The sequence below is a fragment of the Piliocolobus tephrosceles genome, chromosome 21 (genome assembly GCF_002776525.5).
Source record: "Piliocolobus tephrosceles isolate RC106 chromosome 21, ASM277652v3, whole genome shotgun sequence".
Taxonomy (NCBI): Eukaryota; Metazoa; Chordata; class Mammalia; order Primates; family Cercopithecidae; genus Piliocolobus; species Piliocolobus tephrosceles.
In genome coordinates, this window is record NC_045454.1 from 15,914,453 (window position 1) to 15,937,314 (window position 22,862).

The 22,862-nt window shown below is 59.2% G+C and overlaps 2 protein-coding genes across 6 annotated transcripts in view; one reads left to right on the forward strand and one right to left on the reverse strand.

Annotated features, from left to right (window-relative positions):
- ERFL (ETS repressor factor like) lies at nucleotides 1-20,584 on the forward strand. The gene is made up of 7 exons (XM_023229355.3): nucleotides 1-29; nucleotides 146-1,052; nucleotides 15,026-15,105; nucleotides 17,902-18,136; nucleotides 18,529-18,724; nucleotides 18,823-18,940; nucleotides 19,356-20,584. The coding sequence occupies exons 3-7, from the start codon at nucleotides 15,039-15,041 to the stop codon at nucleotides 19,802-19,804; spliced, it is 1,065 nt and encodes a 354-aa protein (XP_023085123.1). The 5' UTR covers nucleotides 1-29; nucleotides 146-1,052; nucleotides 15,026-15,038; the 3' UTR covers nucleotides 19,805-20,584.
- Nucleotides 20,558-22,862, reverse strand: part of ARHGEF1 (Rho guanine nucleotide exchange factor 1) — a 24,817-nt gene continuing 22,512 nt past the window's right edge. For all 5 annotated transcript variants that reach the window (XM_026447327.2, XM_026447326.2, XM_026447325.2 and 2 more), the window contains 6 exons: nucleotides 22,757-22,843; nucleotides 22,185-22,252; nucleotides 21,987-22,073; nucleotides 21,393-21,556; nucleotides 21,202-21,302; nucleotides 20,558-20,907 (listed from right to left, as the gene is read on the reverse strand). In XM_026447327.2, coding sequence (XP_026303112.1) covers nucleotides 21,219-21,302; nucleotides 21,393-21,556; nucleotides 21,987-22,073; nucleotides 22,185-22,252; nucleotides 22,757-22,843 — 490 coding nt within the window. In that variant the 3' untranslated portion in view covers nucleotides 20,558-20,907; nucleotides 21,202-21,218. The remainder of the gene's footprint in view (nucleotides 20,908-21,201; nucleotides 21,303-21,392; nucleotides 21,557-21,986; nucleotides 22,074-22,184; nucleotides 22,253-22,756; nucleotides 22,844-22,862) is intronic.

Genomic DNA, 22,862 nt, shown 5'->3' on the forward strand with positions numbered 1-22,862 from the left:
CATGTGTGTGCTGCGTGCACAGATGGCAGGTCTGTGTATGTGTCTGTGCCCCTCTCTCTGTAGGGCTGTGTGTCCCTGAGTGTGTGTTTGCACTGTCTGCCTTACTGTTTCCATATGTCCTTCTGTCCCTGTGTCTCCTATCCAGGCTGCGTGTGTGCGGGTCCGTGTTCCAGTCCGGGTCCAGGTTTGCGTGTCCAGCAGAGGTCCTGGCCGCATCGTCGCCACCTCCACCTCGCGCCTGTCCGTTTGTCCGCGCGTCCTCCTAGGGAGGAGCAGGGCGGAGGGGAAGGAAAGGGGAGAGGAGGGGGTCTCTCTACCTCTCCACCCACCCCCACTCCCTCAGTCCCGGGATCGAACCTTATTTAGAGTCGCGATTCGACATCTGTTTTCAAATTTGATCAGCTCTGAACTTTATTTTCCGAGTTTGAGGAAAATTATATTCCATCGATCGCGCCCCCGCCCCCTCCCCCGCGCCGCCGCCGCCGCCTCCATATATCTGCGCGCCGAGCCCGGCCGGGCGGCCGCGAGGGCGGGAGGCGCGCGGCGCGCAGAGGAGGAGTGAAGGGAGGAGGAGGAGGAGGACGAGGAGGAGGAGGAGCAGGAGGAAGAGGAAGAGGAGGACGAGGAGAAGGCGCAGGAGGCAGGGCCGCCCCGCGCCCCCAGCCGGCCAGGCTGTCCCGGGCGCGCGCCCACCCGCGCTCGCTGCGCTGCGCTTCCGCCCGGAGCTCCGTCCTCAGCTCTCCGCGTCTCTGCTCTCTTTGCGCGTCTGTCTCGCTGTCTCTCTCCCTCTCTGCATCTCCCCGTCTCTGCTCGTCTCCCCGTCTCTGTTTCCCTGGCTGTCTCTCCGTCTCTGAGTCTCTCCAGTCCCGGCGTCTCAGAGACTACCTCTCCTCGTCCTGTGGGTCTCTGCCTCCCCGGGGCTCTGGGCATCTCCCCTCATCCCGCCCCTCGCCCCGGTGCCCCCTCCCCAGGACGCCGCGGGGGCCATGGCTGCGGGATCCGAACTTTAAACACTTCTCCCTGGACCGGAGCGGATGCGCAAAGCCCAGAAAGTGAGTGAGCGCCGCGGGCCGGCACAAGGGCGGGGAGGGGGCGGGGATTCCCGCCCGAGGAGGGGGCGGGCGCGGGGGTGGTCCTGGGAGGCCTGCCAAGCTGGGCCTCCGAGCCCGTGGAGGGGCAGGCTGATGGGGTCATCCGCCCCGGCTGTGGCGCGCAGGTGGGGCTGCGCCCAACTCTGGGAAGGTGGGAGGCAGGTAGCACTGGAGGTGTGGCCTAGGGACAGGGGTGCGAGATTTGGGGGCGGCGGGGGGGGGAGAGCGAATGAGAGCCACGGAGATGGGGTCTTCGAGAGACTGGACTGAAAATCTGGGAACGGGGGTTGGTGGCCGACCTGAAGGTGGATTTGGATGTTTGGGGCTGAGGAGTCTGGATATTTGGGGCTAGATTCTGAGTGGGGTTTAGAGGTCAGGGCTGAGGGCTTGAATATTTGGGATCTAGGGGCTCAAAGCCAAGAGACTGGACACTTGGAGGGGAAGATCTAGATATTTGAGGTTGGGAGCCGACTGGGGCTGGGAGTCAGGACTGGGGGTGTGGATATCTGGGACTGGGGATCAGCACAGGAGTTTGGATTTAAGGGGGCCAGAAGTCTGGATTTGGAGTTGGAGTTCAAGGCTGAGGGTCTGGTAATTTGGATCTGGATATCTGGGGTCTGGATATTTGGTGTGAAGGGTCACAGCGTCTGTGGGAAGGACATTTGGGCCAATTCTGGGGTCTGCACACTTTGGGGCAGGGAGTACTGGCCTGGCCTTGACGTTCGTGGGGCTGGGGCCCTCTGGGGCACACTTTCTATCTATCATTCCACCACTGTCGCAGGGCCCTGCTGGGCCGCTTCTGTTATCTCTCCCCTGGCTGGGTCTCTCCTCACTGTCTCTCTGTCTCTGTCTCTCACAGCATCTCTGTGTCCACCTCTAACTCTCCCAGGATCTGTCTCTCTATCTCTGTCTCTCGTAGCATCTCTCTCTTCCTTTTTGGGTCCAACTCATAGCCTATCTCTCTCTAAATCTCTGTGCTTATCTCTCCCTGTGTCTCTTTCTCAGCATCTCTGTCTGTCTCTGTCTCTTACTGTCTCTCCATCTCTTTCTCTCCCAGCATCTCTGTCTCTGTCTCCCCCTCACTGGTTTCCGCTCAGATTAAGCCGGGGACCTAATTCCAGGCCCAGGATCGAATTTTCTGGCAACAAAGGGAAATAGCGAATCGATCGGTCGCTCCGGAGATTAAGAGACAAGCGGCGCGCGGATCTATCACGGCTAAACGGCCCCCCCGCCCGCTCCCCCCGCCCGGCTGGCCCACCGAGGCCTAGACGCGCTCCGCATCGCCAAGCAGCCTCAGGAGCCCTGGCCGCCCGGCAGGCCGGGCCTCAACCAGTCCAGAGCTACCTGTGTGCCCTGCGGAGGGCCAGAGCCATGGGAGGGACCCGAGAGCCAGAAGTGGCTCCCCAGGGAGGGGAGGACAGGGGAGCGAGAGAAATCGAGGCAGCAGACCATCTGGCAGAGTCACACTGCACCCGCCTGTGGCCTCAGGTAACTAACCTTTCACTCACACTTGTCTATCAATGCACCTGTCACACCCACGTTTCCCCTTCAACTCCCCAAATCTGGACTTGCAGGTAACATCTATCTCCTCATAGCTGCCTGCGTGCAGCACCTGTCCTCCATACTGTTCCCTTCATCTGCCCTGGAGATAACACCTATTTCCTCTCACCTGCCCCTCCAGGTAACACTTGTCCCCCTCACACCTGCCCTTAAGATGTCTGAGCTCTCGGGGATCATATGTCCCTTCTTACCTGCCCCTCCAGGTAACACCCGTTCTCTAAAGTCTGCCCCTTCCACTGGAATCCCTGCATTTTATCTCATTTCATGCCACACTGGCCCCTTCCTACCTGTAAATGAGCCATCCCACCTGTCCCCAAAGCTCTAAACTCACCTGTTCCTCACACATTCGTATTTCTTCACCTCCTCCTCCTCTCAAGCAGTACCGAGCCACCACACGTGCACACACTCACACACACATTCCTTCCTTTGCAAACAAGCACTCACACGTGCAACCTGCTAACCTGTCCCCTCAGGTAAGGCCTGTCCCCGCCAGTCCCCAGCCTCCTGGCCCTCACCCATCCGCCTCCGTGACAGTGCTGCACCTGCCCAACACCCCAACACCTGCCCTCCCAGAAGAGTTGGCCACAGACAGGTCACCTGAGAGCACAGCTGCCGCTCACACCCCTCTCTACCTGTACCTGACACTGTCACTGACTTCCAAGGACTCCCCCGTACCTGTCTTTCCTACTTGTCATTTCAGGTTACTCATCACAGACAACAGAAGCACCTCACCTTCCCCACCTGTGTCCTAACCCCAAGCACCACCTGATCTCCAGCCCACACACTGGTACCCTCCTCATGGCCTTCCCTGCCATCATGCCTTTCTCCAAGCCCTTGTCCCCTCAGAGTGTCCCTGTCTCCCCTGCACACTTGCTCACCTGTGTCTCACTCCTAGCGCTGTGTCTGCCTCTCTTGGTCTCTCACTGTCTCTCACTGTACACACCACTACTTCACACAGACACACGTTTGGGACAGGAATCTGTCCTTGGCCACAGGTATCTGTGTCACCTGTATACCTGTTTTCCCAGGTACTCTCTACCCACTTCTCTTCTTGTCCCTCAGGTACCCTCTATCCACTTCTCTTCTTTCCTACATACCTAATTTCTCATGTTTCTCTCTCTCTCTCTTGCTGCACAAGGTCACACCAGTAACCCCCTACACCTGCTGTTCCTCACCTGTTTATCCTGGGGAATCCTCCGCCCTGGTAGCACATTCAATCATTTCCTCAGCAAACAGGTACCGAGGCTTCCGCACCCCTACGCATACCCCCACTTAACCTCTCTTTGCTTCACATCTCTTCAGCTGGGTCTAGGGGACACCTTCTCCTGGACACAGCCCTGTCCCATGGACATGCACCTGGTTCCCCACACTCCAGCCACCTCTCTCCTTTTCCTCCCCCCAACATCCATGTGACCGGAGTCCCTTTGCACCTTTTGCAAGCATTGTGAACCCACTCCACACCTCTGCCTCATTCTCTGCTCTGTTCGCTTTCGCTCCCTGTCCCTGCAGCCTATCACCCCCACATCACTAGGAACAAACTCTCGGATCTCTCACACCTGTCTCCAACCTGCTTCTCTCCAGAAACAACAGTCCCCTTTGTTAGCACGTGTCTCTGACCAGCTCTCTCCTCAAGGAGCGCCTTCCTCCGTGTGCATAACACCTGTAGCATGCGTTAGACACGTGTCGCCTGTTCCCAGCCACCCCCACACCTGCTCCCTGCACTGCACAGCATCTTAAGTCCGAGGCTCTCTGACTTCAGTGTGCATCAGAAACACCTGGTCCAGGTATCACTGTCTGAGTAGCAGGTGTTTGTAATGTGTGCCCCACCTGTTCCACCATGTAACACCTGCCCTCCCCATATATACTGATGGCGACACGAGGATGAGGATGAGGGAGATGGTGACGACAAATCCCGATTACTAAGGCCACCATCCATCTCTGTGGCAGACACTAACTTCTTCACACTCATTGTCTCATTTGTCCTCACAGGACCCTCATGAGGCAGGTACTTGCCTCTTGTCCCCATTTTACAGAGAAGGAAACTGAGTCCATAGAGTTTCTTTGAGGTCCCGGAAACAGGTAGATGTTAGAGATTTGAGTCAAATCAAGGCTGTCTGACTTCAGAGACTGCTCTCCTAGCCATCCAGGTGTCCTTGCCTCCCCCATCTGCCCCTAAGGTGACCTCCTCCCTCCAGAGACACACCTGTCCACCTAGTGACTTTGGTGACACTTGCTTCTCCATTATCTCCCAACCCCATCTCCCCTACACTCCAGGCTCTCTTTCTCACCCTCCATTGACTCCTGGGGCTACATGCTCACCCTCACCTCCCCCACAAGCTGTTTGGGGCCAGCACAGCCCCCTCCCAGCGCACCCTTGCCTCCCCAGACACACCCCTGCCTCCCAAACCGCCCCTCCCTGCATGCTGGCCTTTCCTTTCCGCACACCCTCACTTTCATTTCCTTTCTCCATTTCCATCTTTGCCACCACCTGCCCCTATCTCCTTGTCCCTGTCCATGTCTGCCCGTCTGATTCTGAGTCTCTCTGTCTCTCTTGGTTTCTGGTCTCTCCACCCCTCTGTCCCGCCCTGTCTTTTTGTCTCTGTCTCCCAGTCTCTCTTTGTTCTCTGTATTTCTCTGGTTGTCTTTGTCTATGTCTGTTTCTCTCTGTACAGGGTCTTTACAGCTCTCTGACTCTCAGTTTCTCCATATCCTGGACTCTGTGTCTGTCTCCTTGTCTCATCTCTTTCCTCCTTTTCTGTCTCTTGCCCTTGCTCTGTCCTCTGACAGTACAAATATTGGAGGGTGGCATCATACTGACCTGCGTTCAAGTCTAGGCTCACTTCACCCCTGTGGGACTTTGGCTGTCCTCTGACAGTACAAATATTGGAGGGTGGCATCATACTGACCTGCGTTCAAATCTAGGCTCACTTCATCCCTGTGGGACTTTGGCCAAGTTACTTTTCCTGTCAGAGCCTCAGTTTCCACATCTATGAAATGGGCATCCATCGTGGCAGTTCCTACCTCACAGGTGGTGGCGAGGATGGGGTGCTGAGGGAAGCAAAAGGCCTGGGTCAGAGGGGGCGCTGAACTTCCTTCTGTGGGTTCCCCCTGCCCCCTCCTGCCTCTCCCCTAGGCTGCTCCTCACATTCCCTTCACCTGGCTGTCAGTGGGAGTGCGTGTGCGCAGGGTGGAGGATGGAGGGAGAGGTGGGCAGAGGCATCCCCGCCAGCCCAGGCCTGGGCATGGGACCCAGTGTGGGGCTGGGGACAGGGATCGATCCGCCTCGGCGGCAGTGCGCGGGCCAGGATTGCATCTTGTCACAATAATTTATTGCTCTCATCCCGTCTGATCGATGGCGTTGAATTAGCGCCGTGCCTGATGCCCCTGGAGCCCTAAGTCCCCCCGCAGCCCGGCTGGACCCCGGCCCTTGTGGGATCCCCGGTGGCCCAGCACCCAGCTCCAGCCTCAGCCCGCCCAGGCCCTGCCCCTCGCCCGGGCCCTCAGGCCTGCCCCACTGCCTCCGGTCCCTCGTCCCTCGGAGTCTCTCCGGTCCCCAGTTCTCTGCCCCTCACGTTTGCCCTCCTGGGTCTTTGACCCCATTTCTCTGTTCCTCCTTTTCTCTGACCCTGGATCACCCACTTCTCCCCATTTTTGTCCTCAATTCCTTGTCATCTGATTCCCTGTCCCTGTCTGCTCCTGCGTCTCAGTCCCATCCATCTGCCCCTCTAGCTCTCGGCTCCATCCCTATTTCCCCAGCCCTCTGACCCTGTCTCTTTGCCCTCCTCATTTCTGTGCCTTGATCTCCTGCTTTCTGTCCCTTTGATCTGCTATCTCTGTCTCTCTGATTCCCTGCTGAGCACAGTTTAATCTAGATTCCACCTCAACACCATTTCCTCAGTACACTCTTGGTGCCAAGCCCCAGGCTCTGTCGGGATGCCTGAGCCCTGGTTCTTGGTGGTTGCCGTCTAGAAGGATTCTGGGTCTCTGGGCTCCCTGAGTAGCTGGTTCTGGTGTACACCACACCCCGCCTCAGCTCTCTGCCCGCACCCCTCCAGCATCACCAAATAACGGTCATTTCCCTACTGTCTGTCACTCTGATAGAGGGGTGGGGCCTGTGTGGAGTGAGGCTGGGGGTGGACATAGAATGAAGGCAAGGGTGGGGAAGGGGCGGGAATTGGGGATGAGGACCAGGAGGAGAGGTAGAGGATGGAGCTGGGGTCTGGGTGGGGTGGGACCTGGTGGAGGTGAGGAGGAGGGGTAGGGTGGGCTTTGGAGTTGGGGGTGGGTCGGACTCCCAGGGACACCAGCCTCCCAGGACTGAAGAAGGGTGAGGTGGGGCAGAGGACAAGGAATCCACACTTTAGATCTGCCCACCGCCGGGCCCACACCTGAACCTTCTGCTCCTACCTCCAGGGCCGGGCTCGCCTGCATCCCTCTCCTGCTTCTGCCCTAATCCCTCAATTTTCTGCATCTCTGCCCCCTCCTCTCCTTCCTCCCAACTCGGGGTCTTGGGCGCAGCCCTCGCTCTCCCGTGACCTCCAGCTTTCTAATCGACTTTGTTTCAGCCTCTCTGGTTCGCTCCTTGTGCTGTGTTTCCCCACCTCGATCTCCCCCTGCCTGTCTGTCTCTTCTCTCTGCGTACGCATGTGGCTCCCAGTCCACTTCCTGTTTCCGTGGGACCTGTCCTCGTCCTCTGTGTCTCTTTCCGTCTCTGTGCCTCCCCCGTGGGGTTCCTGCCTATCCCCCTCCGTCTCCCTCTGAGTCTCGCTCCTGCTTCCTCTCTGTTCTCCATGTATCACGCTCCACCCCCTCGGTCTCTCTTCCTCCCTGCATGTCTCCCCTTCTCTGTGCCCCCCACCCCAGCCTCCAGCTCCTCCATCTCTCTGGGTCTCTGAGGGGAGGCAGGGTCCATGGATGGGGTCGGGGAGCAGCCAGAGCTCCCTCCGCCTGGCGGTGGCGCCTCCGCCCTCCCTCTCCCCTCCCCCAGAGCTGTTTGGTAGGCGGGGTGCGTGGCACTGCGGCTCCCACCTCCCCGGGGATGCTCCCTCGCCACCCCCCAACCGACACCGTTCGGAGCGCTGTCCGCAGCCCCAGGGACATCAGGCAGAGACAGACTCAGGGAGAGAGACTGAGATGCAGAGACACGCACACAGGGCCCAAGGCAGAGACAGACAGAGAGGGAGAGACGGAGGGAGTGGGGTGTGGGTCTCTGCCCTTGCCCTCACCCACAGGCCTCTCTGTCTCTGGCCTGGAGCCTCCTCACCTCTCAAGTGAGGGTCACAGACACACCTTCCCCAGCCTGGGAAGCCAGCCCTGTCTGCCATTCTGTCCCTGTGTGTCCTGCACAGTGCAGTCGAAGCTGTGTGTGTGTGTGTGTGCGCGCGCGCGCGCAGATGCACGACTGTGTGACTTGTGTCACAGTGTCTGTGAATGTGACCTGTGTACACATGCATGTTCCTGGGCACAGGTGACTAAGTATGGGTGCTGAGTGGAGCCACACATGTCCTGTCTGTGAGCGTGTCATGTCTATGAGTGTGTCATGTCTGTGACGTGTGTCATGTCTGTGTGACACGTGTGTGGTGTTCAGCTGTGTCTGGTGCGACTGTCCAAAGCTCTGGAGTTGTGCCGTGTCTGGTGTTTTCACATGGTGTGGCTGTGCAGAGTGGGCCCCAGGGACCTGGGGCAGCTCTCATCTCTGAGGGCAAGATGAGGAGGTTCAGTCCCAGAGAAACAGGGTGGAAGGACCGAGTGAGTGTGCCCCGGAGAGGACCCTGGCAGCTGGGCTGGTGAATGTGGGTGTGAGGGATGCAGCTAAGAGCCCCCCAGATCTTATGTGTCACAGACCAGCTGTGTGTTTGTGTGGCGCTGTGTTGGTGTTCAGGGATTGCTGTCGCGTCTCTGAACTTGTGGGCTTGTGTCTGAGTCTGGGTTCAGATGTGGATGTGTGTGTGTGCGTGTGTGTGCGCGTGCGTGCCTGCGTGGCAACTTGCGGGAGCTGAATGTACCAGCTTGAGTGTTGGTTCATAACAATTGAGTGATACTGTGTGTCCAGCCCTGAAAAGCACTGATGACTTTGTGTATGTGTATGTTTGTGTGGTTGCATGTTTCTGTGTGGCTGTTGGATGACGCATGTGTGTGCAATTTGTATGAACTTGAATCCAAGTCTGTGCGTGAAGCTGTGTTTCTGGTGTCACCCTGTCTGCTTCTGTGTGTTTTCTGTGGGTCTGTCTCTGTGTTAAGGGCGACTGTGGTTTTGTGTGTGTCCATGTGGGGATTACAATGTGTGGTATTGAGAGAAGTAGTAAGCTGCGAGTGGTGTGTGAGTGTGGTGTGTGGTATGTGGGTGATGTGTGTGGTATGAGTTGTGTGTGGCATGTGGTGTGTGATGTGTGTGGGTGTGTGTGTTGTGTATGTGGTGTGATGTATAATAGTGTCTGTGGTATGGTGTGTACGTGATGTGTGTGGTGTGTATGGTGTGTGTGTGTGGTGTGTGGTGTGCATGTGGTGTGTATGATGAGCAGTGTATGTGATGTGTATGATGTGTGTGTTGTATATGTGTGTATGTGGTGTGTGGTGGATATGTGGTGTGTGGTATGTCTGATGGGCAGTGTATGTAGTGTGTGTGGTGTATGTGAGAGTGATGTGGTGTGTGTGTATGGTGTATGTGCAGTGGTGTGTGTGGTGGATGGGATGTATGTGGTGTGTGTATTTGTGTGAGGTGTGTGTATGTGTGTGTTGTGTGTATGTGTGTGGTGTGTGTGTGTGGGGTGTGTATGTGGTGTGTGGTGGATATGTGGTGTGTGGTATGTCTGATTGGTAGTGTATGTAGTGTATGTGGTGTATGTGAGAGTGATGTGGTGTGTGTGAGGTGTGTATGCAGTGTGTGGTATGTGTGTGGTGGACATGGTATATGTGGTGTGGATGTGTATGGTGTGTATATGTGGGGTGTGTGTGTGTGGTGTGTGGTCTGTGATGGGTAGTGTATGTAGTATATGTCATGTATGTGAGGGGTAGTGATGTGTGTGTATATGGTGAGTATATGGTGTGTATATGTGATGTGTGTGTGGTGTGTGGGGTGTGTGTGTGATGTGTGTGTCGTGTATGTGGTGTGTGGGGTGTGTGTGTGGTGTGTGTGTGGTGCATGTGCGTATTTATGTGTGTGTGTGATATGGTGTGCGTGGTGCATGTGGCGTATACCATGTGTGTGTATGTGGCGTGTGGGGTTAGGTGTGTGTGTGTATGTGGTGGATATGTGTGTGGTGGGGGTGTATAAGTATGGTGTGTTTGTGGTGTGTGTATGTGGTATGTGTGGTGTATATGTGGTGTATACGTGTGGGGTGTGTGTACCCCCCAGGCACAAAGTCACCCCCAACCAGGGTCAGGCCAGAGTATTTGATGTGGGCAGTGTGGGAATGGGGGTGGTGTCCGGGATGAGGGGGGCATGCCCATGCAGGAAACCCCACATCACCCCCGAACCCCCTCCTCTCCAGGACAGGCACAGGGTCTCCTGGTACCTGTCGAGGGCGGCCCCTGAGCCTGCTCTGTGTTCACATGGACGTGGCCATAGTCTGGACGGACAGGTATGTGAGCACACACACAGTCTGTGACCACAGAGAGCCGGCTTCGTGCACCTAGATAGGACAGGGTGTTGGGGGCTCATTTGTGTGGCAAGAGATGGGTGGGGCTGGCAGCGGGCCCATGGCTGGGGCTGTGCATGGTGTGTGTGTGCCTACTAGTGGGTGTCGCTGTGGGTCTCTACTATGTGCACAGATGTGTCCTACATGGGTGTGTGGCGTAAGGAGGGCTGTTTCCCCAGATTGTGCCTGAACATGTGGCCATGGGTGGGTGCAGTCGGGGTGTGTGCGTGCGTGCGCATGTGTGTCAGGGCATGGTGTGTGCATGCGGGGGCGGCGGTGGGAGAAGGGTCTTGGGCCGCGTCTCTCTCCTCTTTAGACAGAGCCCCGGAGAAGATATGAAATTTAAAAAAAAAATCAATTTTCATTCCACTTGTGCAGATTGTGTTAAGGGGAGGTGGGGATGGGGGGCCTGGGTGAGGGATGAAGGGGCTGGGGGGCGGTGCGAGGCCCGAGGCGGCTCCCGAGGCCGCCGGCGCAGCTTAGAGAAATCAAAACAACTGGTTAAACCCCAGCCCGGGGGGCCGGGGTGATGGGGGGTTAGGAGACAGAGGCAGAGAGAGATGACAGAGAGCCCAGAGAAAGAGAGGGACAGAGACAGACAGAGACAGAGAGAGGCACCCAGAGAGAGAGATGGGGGAAACAGAGACACTCAGAGATGGAGATATTTAGAAAGAGAGGTAGGCCGAGATGAGCAGCAAAGACCCTCAGTGACAGAAACAGAGAGAGACCCTCAGTAACAGAGACAGAGACCCTCAGTGACAGAGACAGAGACCCTCAGTGACAGAGACAGACAGAGACCCTCAGTGACAGAGACAGAGAGAGACCCTCAGTAACAGAGACAGACAGAAAGACACGCCAACACCCGAAGGAGCTGAGAGAGACCGGGAGACCTTTGTCTCTAGAGACAGCCACAGAAGCAGGTCTGAGACAAGGGCATGTGTCACATACACGCACACACACACATGGATCACGGACCCATGCAGAGACACGCTTGGGAAGTCCACAGACGGAGGGACAGGCAGACAGATGGGGATGGTGGGAGCAGGAGTGGCAGGGGCCTTGGGTTGGGGTCACCGCTGAGTGCCCACCCTACCCAGTGTGTCTGGGTGTGTCTGTGTGTACCTCTGCAGGGGCCGCTGTGTCGGTCGTGGGTTTGGGTCCGTGATCTTGGTGTGTATGATTGTGACTGTGTCTGTGAATGGCTGTGTGTGGCCGTGTGGTTGGCTGTCTGGGTTGGTGCTGGTGTGTGTATCTCTATGGCTCCATGCATGACCAAGTGCATATGTATGCGCTCGAGGGTCAGTGGTGCTTGTTTGTGTGACTGTGTGTTTCTGTGTGCTGTTGTCTCAGTGTGTGATTGTGTGCTTGGGAATGTGGGTTTCTGTATTTGATTGTGAGCCTCAGTGTGTGTTTATGTGTCTATACAGTGTGTCTAGGATTTGTGGTTGTGTGTCTTTGTTTCTGTGTGAGTTTGAATTGGTGTGTGTCGTGTGTATTTGTGTAAAATTGTGTGTCTGTTTCTGTGTGTCTGTGACTGCTGTGTGTGACTGTGTGACAGTGTTGGTGTGTGACTCTACTGACACATACAACTGTGATGTGGGCTGTGTGTGGCAATGGTGGTGTGTGTCTATGTGATGTGTTGTGTGGGATGTGGTGCTGTGACTTTGTTGACATGTGGGCTCCTGCGGTGTGTGATGTGTGATGGTGTGTGTGTGGCTGTGCTGGTGTGTGCATCTGTGCAATGTGTGCTGTGTGGGACATGGCGGTGTTCGTGCCTGGGCTGGTGTGTGGGTCTGTGTGGCTGTGCTTGGCAGGGAGAGAAGGGAGGAGGGCCCTCGCCTGCCCAGCGCCTCTGCACACCGCTTCGCTCACATGCGCACACACATTCGGTGCCATGGCTGCGGGCGGTAGAGATGGGGGGTGAAGGGGGGGTGGAGGAAGCAAAATAAAATTAAAAATTAAAGCTTGCCTGGAGTCCCCATCCGCACCGCGCCGGCCGGTGGGGAGGGGCGGGGGGTTGTGGCTGCTCCCCCTCCACAGCCACTGGGGCTAGGGCCGTTTGTCCATCTGTCTGGCCGTCCTACCAGGCCCTGTTCGGCCCTGCAGCCCCAGGCCCCGCAGGCCCTGCTCCCTCCGTCGGTCGATCAGCGATCAATGGGGCCAGGGGGGCGCCAGGGGCAGGGTGAGATCAAAGGGACCCCAAGAGACGGACACCGGGACAGAAACAGAGACAGAGACATGGAGATGGAGACATGGAGACAGGAAGATGGGGCATGGAGACAGATGAGACAGAGATGGGGGACATGGGGACAGGACAGGGACTTGGAGGAGGAGGAGATATGGAGACGTGGAGACAGACATGGGGTGTGGAGACTCTAGATATCAAAACAGAGCGATGCGGAGACCCAGAGACGTGGGGACCCAGAGACGTGGGGACACAGAGATGTGGGGACACAGAGACGTGGGGACCCAGAGACGTGGGGACACAGAGACGTGGGGACCCAGAGACGTGGGGACCCAGAGACGTGGGGACCCAGAGACGTGGGGACACAGAAGTGGAGACTATGTGAGAACCAAGAGACAGGGAGGCGTGGAGACCCAGAGACGGGAGGGACAGACGGACAGGGACAGGGCGGCAGAGGTGATGGGCATGGGCATGGGCAAGGGGTCCAGGTCCCTGTGGGGCCTGACACAGGATCAAGGCTGGGCACAGAAGTGGCCACAGAGACCGCGAGATGGCAGAGACGCGTGTGAGACATGGCGGGGGGAGCGTGGGAGCAGGGCCCGAAGCGCCGATCCCACGGCTCCTCGTTATAACGTGTCCGGAGGAGGCGGCGGGGAGTTGAAAGCGTCGGGAAGAGAAATCAAAACCAACACGGAAATGAGAGGGGCCAATAGGGGGTGGGGGCGGGGGGAGGAAGGAGGGGACCCTGAGAGGCAGAGAGAGCGGGGAGGTGGGAGAGCAGTGGGTGGGGGAGAGGTGTGGGGGAGCGGGGCTGCTGAAGAGACGACGCGGGACAGGGACAGGGTGGGGGCAGAGACAGGAGAGACAGAGACGGTGGAGGGGGAGGGAGAGACAGAGACAGTGGAAAGGGAGGGAGAGACAGAGACGGTGGAGGGGGAGGGAGAGACGGACAGCAGAGATGGGGAGAAAGTCAGAGAGAGACAGAGATGGACACCCTGGGAAGACGGAGAGACAGACGGGCAAGAAGCAGGGCTGGGAGATGTGGAAACGGAAGAGACCGAGTGGTGGAGGAGGAGAGGGGGAGAGGGCGAGAGGGCAGTGAGGTGGGGAGAGAGACCCCCTAGATGGAGGAGAGAGTCAGAAATGGAAGGGAGATGGTGGAGGGAGACTGAAGGCAGAAGAGACCAAGTGATGGGGAGAGACAGAGATGGAGGGGGAGAGATACCGAGAGACAAGGGGCAGACGGAGAAAGATGGGGAGACAGGTGTGAGAACAGAGGGGGCCTCGGACAGGGGAGGCTCCAGGAGGCAGATGGGAGGTGGGGGCATCTGGGGTTGGGGCCTCTGTGGGGAGACCGGGCATGTCTGAGGGGACATGGGGTGTCTGAAAAGTCTTGTCCGGTGTCCAGGGGATAGGTGGGGCTCACGGGGGAACACAGTGTGGGCTGCCAGGGTCTGAGGGGTTTGCGGGGGCATGGGAGCAGTGGGGAGTATCAGGGTGTCTAAGAGGAGTGGGTTTTTGAGAGCATCTGGGGGATCTCCAGGAAGAAGGTGCTCCAGAGGGGGGGTCTGAGGGTGGCAGTGAGGGGCTGAAGTGCCTGAGGGGAGGGGTCTCGGGAGCGCGAGGGCAGCGTGTGTCTGCGGAGGGGTGTGAGAGGGAGTGGATTCCAAGGGTGTGTGTGTGGAGGGGAGGCGCCGTGTGAGGGGGAAAGGTGCGGGGAGACCGGAGTGAGGAGGGGATGGAGTATCTTAGGGGCGTAAGATATCTAGGGAGAGGGAGTGTCTGAGGGAGGGGGTCTGAGGGGGAGGCAGATGCGAGGGGAAGGGGTGTCTGAGGAGGGAGGCAGATCCAAGTGGCAGGGGTCTTCAGGGTGACAGCAGGTCTGGGGTCTGTGGAGGCCTCCTGCGGGGCGCTGGGGGCTGCCCTGTGGGGTAGGGGACTGGAGGAGGCGGGGCTGGGCCTGCCCCCTGCAGCCTGTCCTGGGCCGCCGCGGTCGGGGCTGCGAAAGGGCTGGAAGAGCCCGTCTGCGGGTCGTCCGGGTGGGGCGGGTGTGGGGGCAAGTTTCAGAGCAAGATAAATCTGGGGCAGCCAGAGAGAGAGACAGAGGGAGACCCAGAGACGCAGGGACCGACCGACCCGGGAGGTCAGGCGGGAGGGAGAGCGGGGACGGGAGACGGCAGCAGAGACTGTGCGGGGCGCGAGCGGGCGGGCGGCCGGGAGAGCCAGCGAGTGTGAGAGCGAGAGCGAGTGGCGGGGAGCGGGAAGGGAGGCTGGGAGCGGCGTGGTCAGTGATGGAGGCACCGAGTGAGGAGGAGGCTGCGGGAGGAGAGGCTGGGAGGGAAGGAACGGGGGGGGGGGGCTCGGGGCTGGGAGCGGCTGGTGACAGAGCGGTGCCTGCGGGAGGGAGTGGGCAGAAGGGATTGCGGGGAGAGGGCAGCGGGCTGGGGTGGGGACATGGGAGAGGGGGAGGCCCCGGGCAGCGCCCCGCTGGCTGACCTGTGTCTGTCTCTCCTGCCCACCCCGTCCCCGTGTGTCTGTCCCGGCCTCTGCAGGGCCGGCTCCGCCATGGACTGTAGCTGCGTCTCCGACCTTCTCTTCGCCCCGCCCGCCCTGCCGGCTCTCTGGACCCCCGGTAACTGGCCCGGACCTCCCCCATTCCTTCCCCCACCCCTCAGGCCTCCCCAGTGAGCCGTACCCCCCTTCTCTCCGTGTCTCCACGTGTCTCACTCTAGTCCGTGGGTCCTTCTCTCTCAGTCTTGGTCAGAGTCCCCCAAATCAAACCCCTTCGGAGAAACTTGGCTAAAAACTTCGCAGCCAGATTACCCTGCCACCTGCCTGCTGGGATATGTGGGTCTTCTGGGAGGGTGGGCAAGGTAAGGAGGTGAGTGAAGGGTGAGGACAGAGGGGCCCGAGGCCGGGCATCCCTGCCATGTACGTCTCAGCCTGCTCCCATGCCAGACCTGCGGGGAAAGAGAGCAGGGACTGGGCTGGAGGGGGCACTGAGGGGTTTCCGGGGAGGGGGAGCATGGACGGACAGATGGACAGATGGCACTGCCCAGTCAGGGGGACGTGCAGGCATGACCCAGCCAGCCTGAGACCCCGGAGAGAGGACAGCTTGCTCAGAGTGGAGGTTTGGAACTGGGGGTGGTGGACGGTGACGCTGGTCAGACACCATGCCGATGTGCAGCAGGAGGGGTGTGTGTGTGAGAGACAGACAGAGACAGAGACTCTGTGCTTGGTTATTTGGGGTCTCATTTCAGAGTGTGTCCCTGTGTCACACTTCAGTGTTTTTAGAAGGGGTCACACTGGGAGAATGTGTCTGCACAGCCCGTCTTTGTGTGAGCTTGTCTATTTGCTTGTACGTGCCCATCTGAGGCTACTTGAGTGTCTCTGGGCTGGGCGTGTCTGCATTTTGGGATGGGGGTGTCTGCCGACTCCCGACTGTACCTCTGACTGAGTGGGGTGAGGAGCCTTTGCCTGTTTCTTGCGGTCTGTCTCGTGGTGTATGGTGTTCCGAATGGATGTCTTGGTGCATTTGGGGCCGTGGGGGGATGCGTCCATGGGCCTGTGTTGGGGGCTGTGTCTGGTTCTCAGTGTAGGGTCCATGTGTGCATGAGTGAATTCTGGGGGTTTGTCTGTCATATGTGTGTGTCTGCCTACTGAGTTTGGGGGTCTTCTCTCTAGCTGTGCCTGTGCCTCATAGGTACGACATATTTGAGGATGTGCATTCAGAGACAGATGGAGTGTCCGGGTTGGGTGTCCCGTTGTCACCTTGGGGTCCTGTGGGTGTGTCTGTGATACAGGTGCCTCCCCAGTAGGACGTGTTCTGGGTGTGGAATGGGTCAGAGCTGGAGTCTGGATCCAGCCCTGTCATGGGAGGTGAGAAAGACCCAAAAATGAATTGAGATAAAAATTATCCCTCAAGAAGGAGACTACCTGGAGCTCCCCGGGAGGAACAAGCACCCACTTTTATACACCAGGCAGCCTGTGTGTGACCCTGTGCCCCCTTTCCTTCCACCTCTGAAGTTTTAAACCAGAGAGGTAAGGATCTGCCCGTAATCACACAGCAAGTGGACACGGCGATGCTGGTCTCCCCTGCCCTGGCGCACCGCAGCCTCCCCTCTCCTGCACTGCTGCCAGCTTTGTGTGGACTCACTCTGCCTTCTGTTTTCATGCCTGGGTCTGGGGTCTCTAAGGAGGGGGAAGGGGGCATAGGATGTGGCATAGGAGTGAGCACAGAATTTGGACCCAGGGCTTGGGGACTTCTGCATGGGAGGCGAGACTTTGGGGTGCCCAGCTCCTGGGGATATGTGGACAGTGGGGTACCACCCTCTGCACGTGAGACATGCTGAGTGAGCCGTGGGTGTCAGTGCTGACACATGGGTACCTCTGTGTGCGGGTCTGGGAAGTTGCTCTACTGACATGCTGTCACCCTGTGTGTCTGGGGACATGGATATCTCAGTGCTGTGTTCACCGTCTCCATTGTACAGTGTGTTCTTTGGGTATCTGGGGTCCTGTGTGTATCTTTTCATGCATCTGTGTTGTTAGCAGGTTCCAGTCTTGAGATGTGTAATTGTGTGTTGTGCTGGGTGTGCACTGTGGGGTTGTTGAGATGACGTGACCTTGAGTCTTGGGCAGCCCGTGTCTGCCATGTCAGCCTTGGTGGCCCCTAGCATGCGTATGGCACTCTGGTGTGCTTGTGTCCCAGCGTGGCTGTGTATTTCAGGCAAGTGAACTGATGTCTGTGTGACATGTCCTCCGTGGGCATATGTGTGTGCATGCGCGCACACACCCTGTTCTGGACTGCTGTTGGACAGACATGGGCACGGATATGGGGTGGAGGGACCCAGGGATGGGAAAGGTATAAATACACAGGCAGGTACAGACATGCACACAGTCCCAGCCTGGATATACCTGGATATGCCAGGGTGGCTCAGTGGGGGGCTCTGGGGAATGCCAAAAGGTGGAGCAGGGGACAGGGAATGGGGAACAGAGACAGTAAGAGCTGGGGGCAGTGCAGGGTACAAGAGAGACCAGAGACCTCCTGGGGCTGGCTGGGGACAGTGGGAAGACTAACGCTGTTGGGGAGGGGGTGCCCCTCTCTCCCATTCCTCCTAACTGTCATGGGTGCAGGAAGCCAGTCCCTCCTACCTCCACCTCCGGATGCTGAGCCTGGGGGAGCTGTGCTAAGGTAGGGGGTCAGACTGGTACCAACACAGCGTCCCTGGATGACTGGGTTCTTGCCCATATTTGGATAATTTGGGGACCAGACACCAGGGGAGGAGGTTTGGAGAGTGGAAACCAGGTCCCTAAAGATGCCTGAGGCTGGAGGAGAACTAGATGCCTCTCAGGTTACTGAGTCCAGCAGGACCCAGAGCCCTGGACTTGGCATCCTGACTCCAGGCCACTCCCTCTCTTCTGTCCCCAGGGTTTGCCTTCCCGGATTGGGCCTACAAGCCAGAGTCATCCCCTGGCTCGAGGCAGATCCAGCTGTGGCACTTTATCCTGGAGCTGCTGCAGAAGGAGGAGTACCAGGGCGTCATCGCCTGGCAGGGGGACTACGGGGAATTTGTCATCAAAGACCCTGACGAGGTGGCCCGGCTGTGGGGCATTCGCAAATGCAAGCCCCACATGAATTACGACAAGCTGAGCCGGGCCCTGCGGTGAGGAGGGGCTGGGAGCTGGATCCCAACTTGTCCTTTTTCCCCCCACTGTCCCTCTGGTACCCCCTCTGCATCCTGGGGCAGGTTCCTGCTGGATCCCACAAGGCACAGGGCTATGCGTGAGGAGCCATCATAGCTACTTGTGAATGGAAGGAAGGCAAGGAGGAAGGACCCCTAAACCTGGGCTTTGGAGTCTCGCAGGGCAGGGTCCCCACTCCTGCCTCATCCCTTCCTTGCCTTGTGATCCCTGTTAAGGGACTTCTGTGAGCCCCAGTTTCCCCAAGTTCTAGTGCTCTGTACGTTGTGCCTGGGACAGCACACGCATTAAGAAACCCCAGATCCCGCCCCCAGGCTCCCCCTGCACCTCCCCAGCACCACCGCTCTCCCCACAGTTACTACTACAACAAGCGGATTCTCCACAAGACCAAAGGGAAGAGGTTCACCTACAAGTTCAACTTCAGCAAAGTTGTGCTTGTCAATTACCCGCTGCTGGACATGGCGGCGGCTGCCACCGGCTCCCCACTCTTGCTGACCCCCAGTCCCTTCGGGGGGGCCCCAGGGCCAGAGGCTCCTCCCCTCACCCCTGAGGTGAGTCTGGGTATTGGGGTCCTGGAACTGAGGCACTTGGTGCCCACTCCGGGGAGGGGGCAGTCTGAGCAGGGCCGCTTCCGCCACTCCCTCTCCAGACCCTGCAAACCCTGTTCTCTGCACCACGCCTGGGAGAGCCAGGGACCCGGACACCCCTGTTCGCCTCGGAGACAGACAAACTGCGTCTGGACAGCCCTTTCCCATTCCTGGGCTCTGGTAAGAGCCTGGAGGTTGTGGGGTGCTGGGGGGCACGGTGGGAGAAGCTGCAGGCTTGAGGGAAGAGGATAAGAAAAGACAAGAGAAGGGATGGGGGAGGGGGCCCAGGGCCAGGCTGTAGGACGTGTGTGTGTGTGCGTGCGTGTGTGTGTGTGCGTGTGTGTAAAACCCAGAAAAGGATGTGAGGTGAGGGAGGGGAAATGAGAGGGGGACAAGGGCTTTCAGGGGTGCCTAAGGAATGGGAAGACAAGTGGGGGATGGGAGGAGATAGAGTTGGGGGAAGCTGTGTGAGGGGGTGCGATGCCATGTAGGAGGGATGCAGGGAGATGGGGTGGGCTATGGCAGGGAGGCAGCCCCCTTTGCTGGTCCCCAGGTAGGCAGGCACCCCAGCCTGACCTACCCCTGTGTCCCCCAGGTGCCAGCAGCTATTCCAAGCCCCCTGGCCTGCTGGGTCCTTATGGCCGCGCCTTCCCTGAGTACCCCTGGAACTTTAACCCATACCTCACGGGCCCCTTCCCCAAGCTGCCTCCCTCTCTCTACCCCCCGCACTTCTACCCCAACCCTCTGGCCAGTTCCCTGAGCCACCTGCCCTCGGCAGGGGCAGGGGGAGGCCCCACAGCCGCACCCCTGCTGGCCTCGACAGGGGAGGGCCTGGGCCCCGAGCGCCCCTCGGGCCTGGCAGCGGCCCCTCGTCTGGCACTGCCGGGGGCTGGGGGTCAGGAGGCTGCCCTTGGTGGGAAGGAGGACAGCGACTCGGAGTTGGAGATCACCGACGTCAGTGGCTGCAGCTCTGACAGCGAGGGCGATGAGGCTCTCCCGGTGCCCCCCAAGGCAAAGGCAGGCAAAGGGGGGACTGGCAGCTGAGCCAGCAGGGGGCAATGGATTCCGCTGAGGCAGGGACCAGGGCAGCCGCCCGTCTGCCCTTGATGCCTGGCCCAAGGCCCAGGACCAGCCCTCAGCACCTCCCGGGTCTGGGCATGTTGCTGCCCCAGTCTCCTTCCCCAGCCCCAGAGTTGGGGTCTCACTTCCCCCTCCACAGAGGACAGAGGGAATGTGATGGCCTCCAGCCTCCTCCCCAGGCTCCAGTTTGAGGGGGGTCCCCGCCCGGCCCCACTCCCAAAGTGCAATATGGCGCCCAGCCTTCCCCACCCGCCCGCCCCTGTGCAGTGCCCCAAGTGTTTGTGTGGCCGTGTCTCCAACCCCCCTGTGCTGGCCCCAGTCCTGACACCCCCCACATAGGCCCCCCTGGGGACAGGGAGCTCAGAGCAATAACCCCGCCCCCAGCCCCCACCCAGGAGGGGCCCCCTTCCCACCAGCTCCCCATGATCCCGACAGTCACCTCCAGAGAGTTTACTACAGAAATAAAAGAACAGAGAGAGAGACTGGGGGTGCCCAGTGCTGAGCATGGGGGCTTGGGGGTGGGAGCTGGAGGGCGGTGTCAGGGGGACGCCTCATACCCAGTGTGTGCGGAGTGCCTGGGGAGTAACGGTTCAAACAAAGAAATGAATGAATGAATGAACAACTAGAGGCAGGCGCAGAGGCACAGACCCAGCAAGTCGCCGCCAGAGAGAGTTCCAGATGCCACGCCAGGCCCCACCACACCCTCACACACAGATCTCTTCTTAGATAATATATATTAAAAAATAAACCTCCAATTCAGGGTATAAAAACAGAGCGAAGGCACTTGGGGGTGGGGAGTGGAGGGGTGGCCCCCACAGGCAATACTGAGATGGCCCGGGTCACCGTGGTGCCCTCCGGAATGAAGCCCTGAGTCCCCCAAGCAGAGGGCAAGAGGGAGAGATCGCCGAGGCTCATGCAGGGCCAGTGACCCCAGCTGGGCCCCTCCCAGGTGTGGCCCACAGCTCCCTCTCCTCAGGCCCGCAGGGTGTGAGATGCTGCGGCAGCTGTGTGGGTGGGGGGGGGTCCCTCACATCCTCTCCCCGATTCCTCTCCTTCTTGCAAAAGGCCTGGGGGATGTAGGAGAAGAGGGGAGATGGGGAGAGATGGAGAGAGAGACAGGGAGAGACAGACACAGAGACAAGACAGAGCAGAGAGCGGGGAGGTGGGGAGAGGCAGGCAGGCACAGAGACAGAAACAGAGATGATCAGAAACAGAGACGCAGAGATGAGAAACACAAGGTGGAGTGGGGAGATTCAGAAAAGACAAAGAGGGAGATGGACACAAGGGGCTGTAGGGATGCGAGCTCTGGAGGGGAACCCTCCTTTCAGGACAGTGCCCTGGCCCCCAGATCCCCCACTCACCTTCCTTGGCAGGGACCTCAAGTGCAGCCAGGCTGGGGGACAGAGTTCCCCCCAAGCTGAGACAGGAGGGGTCGCAGGCGGCAAAATTCCTCCTCCAACTCCTGGTGGCATGGGGGGGTCATGGATGAGGGGGGGCCCCCTCCTTCCCCGGCCCACTCAGGGCACCCCTGGTCCACCCCGCCCCGCCCCACCTCCAGCTGCTTCATGGTCTCCTCCAAGCTGAGCAGGTTCTCCTGGATTTCCTGGGTCCGTGCTGGGCTCAGGGGGCCGCCCCCTGGGACCCCATCCCCATCTCGAGGAGGCCCCGCCCCATTGTCTTCCTCCGCCGGAAACAGAAGCTGCTTCAGGGACAGCACTGGCCAGGGGCAAGGGGGGCGGAATCAGGAGACCAGGGGGCCGGGATGGGATCTGGGATGGGGGATTCCGAATGGCATGTGTAGGGGCTGGAGGTGAGGGTGGGTGCCAGGCAAGGCTGAGCGGATGGGGTTGGGGGATCCAAAGGGAGGTGAAGAAGTGAGGCTGGGTTTAGGGTTGGGACAGGGCAGGAAGGTACTGAAGACAGAGAGATGGTCAGGGAGAGGGTGAATATAGAGTCAAGGAAGGGATGGCGGCTGCAGAAGAAGGACGTGGGCACCCAGGACAGTGGTGCAGGCCGGGTGGGTTTGGAGCATTTGTTTTCTGGCAGCGGGGCGTAAGGAAATTTTTGACAGGGAGAGCCTTGTTCTAGTTGGAACAGAGGCACTGTTTGGGCTGGTGGCTACCCTGGAGGGGCAGGGCTGGGCTACCTTTCCGAAGGGCTGTGGCAGCGAGCTGGCCCTCGGGGCCTGGTCTGCAGAAGGGCAGGAGGTCACTGAGGATTCTCTCGGTCCGGGCTGGGTGGGGGAACAGGGAGGGCGCTCAGATCCTGCCGGGCCTCCTGTGGATGCCCCTCTTCACCTGGGAGCCCCAACCTGGCCCCTCACCCAGCATCCCTCTGGTCTCACCATCAGCCGGAGACGTCTCTCGGCCACCATTGCCGTTCTCAGAGCTGCTGAGGAGGGGTTCTCGGGTGCTGAGGGGAGGAAGTGCTGGGTGACCCCACACTCCTGGCCCTGGGGGGCCACAGGGGCAGGGAGACAGAGAGCTGGAGGTGGGGAGGCAGGGAGGTCCAGAGAGAGAGACAGAGGTCGAGGCTGGGAGACAGGGAGACAGAGAGGCCCAGACAATGGAAGACACAGAGGCCTGGAGACAGAAGACAGATGGGGCAGTGGTGGGGTTGGCACACACACGCACACACAGGCATGCACACGCTCTCACACACACACGCACACGCACACACGCATGCACACACGTACACGCACACATGCATGCATACATATACTACACATGCACACACAGTCACATGCTTACGTACAGACACACATGTATGTACACACATGCATTCACACATGTGCACGCTCACACACATGCACACTCGACAGGACTGGGGTTTGCATTCTGGAGTTGTGGAGGGAAGCCAGCCCTGCCTTCCGGCCCCCCTCCCTGAACCTCCAGCTCTCTCCATGGCCCCCCTCACCTGCTCGGGCTGGGCCGGGGCTTAGGACGAGAGGCAGGGGCAGGGACTTTCAGGGATCCGGCAGTCTCGGTGATGAGGGCACACCAGCTGGGGAGAAAGGCCAAAG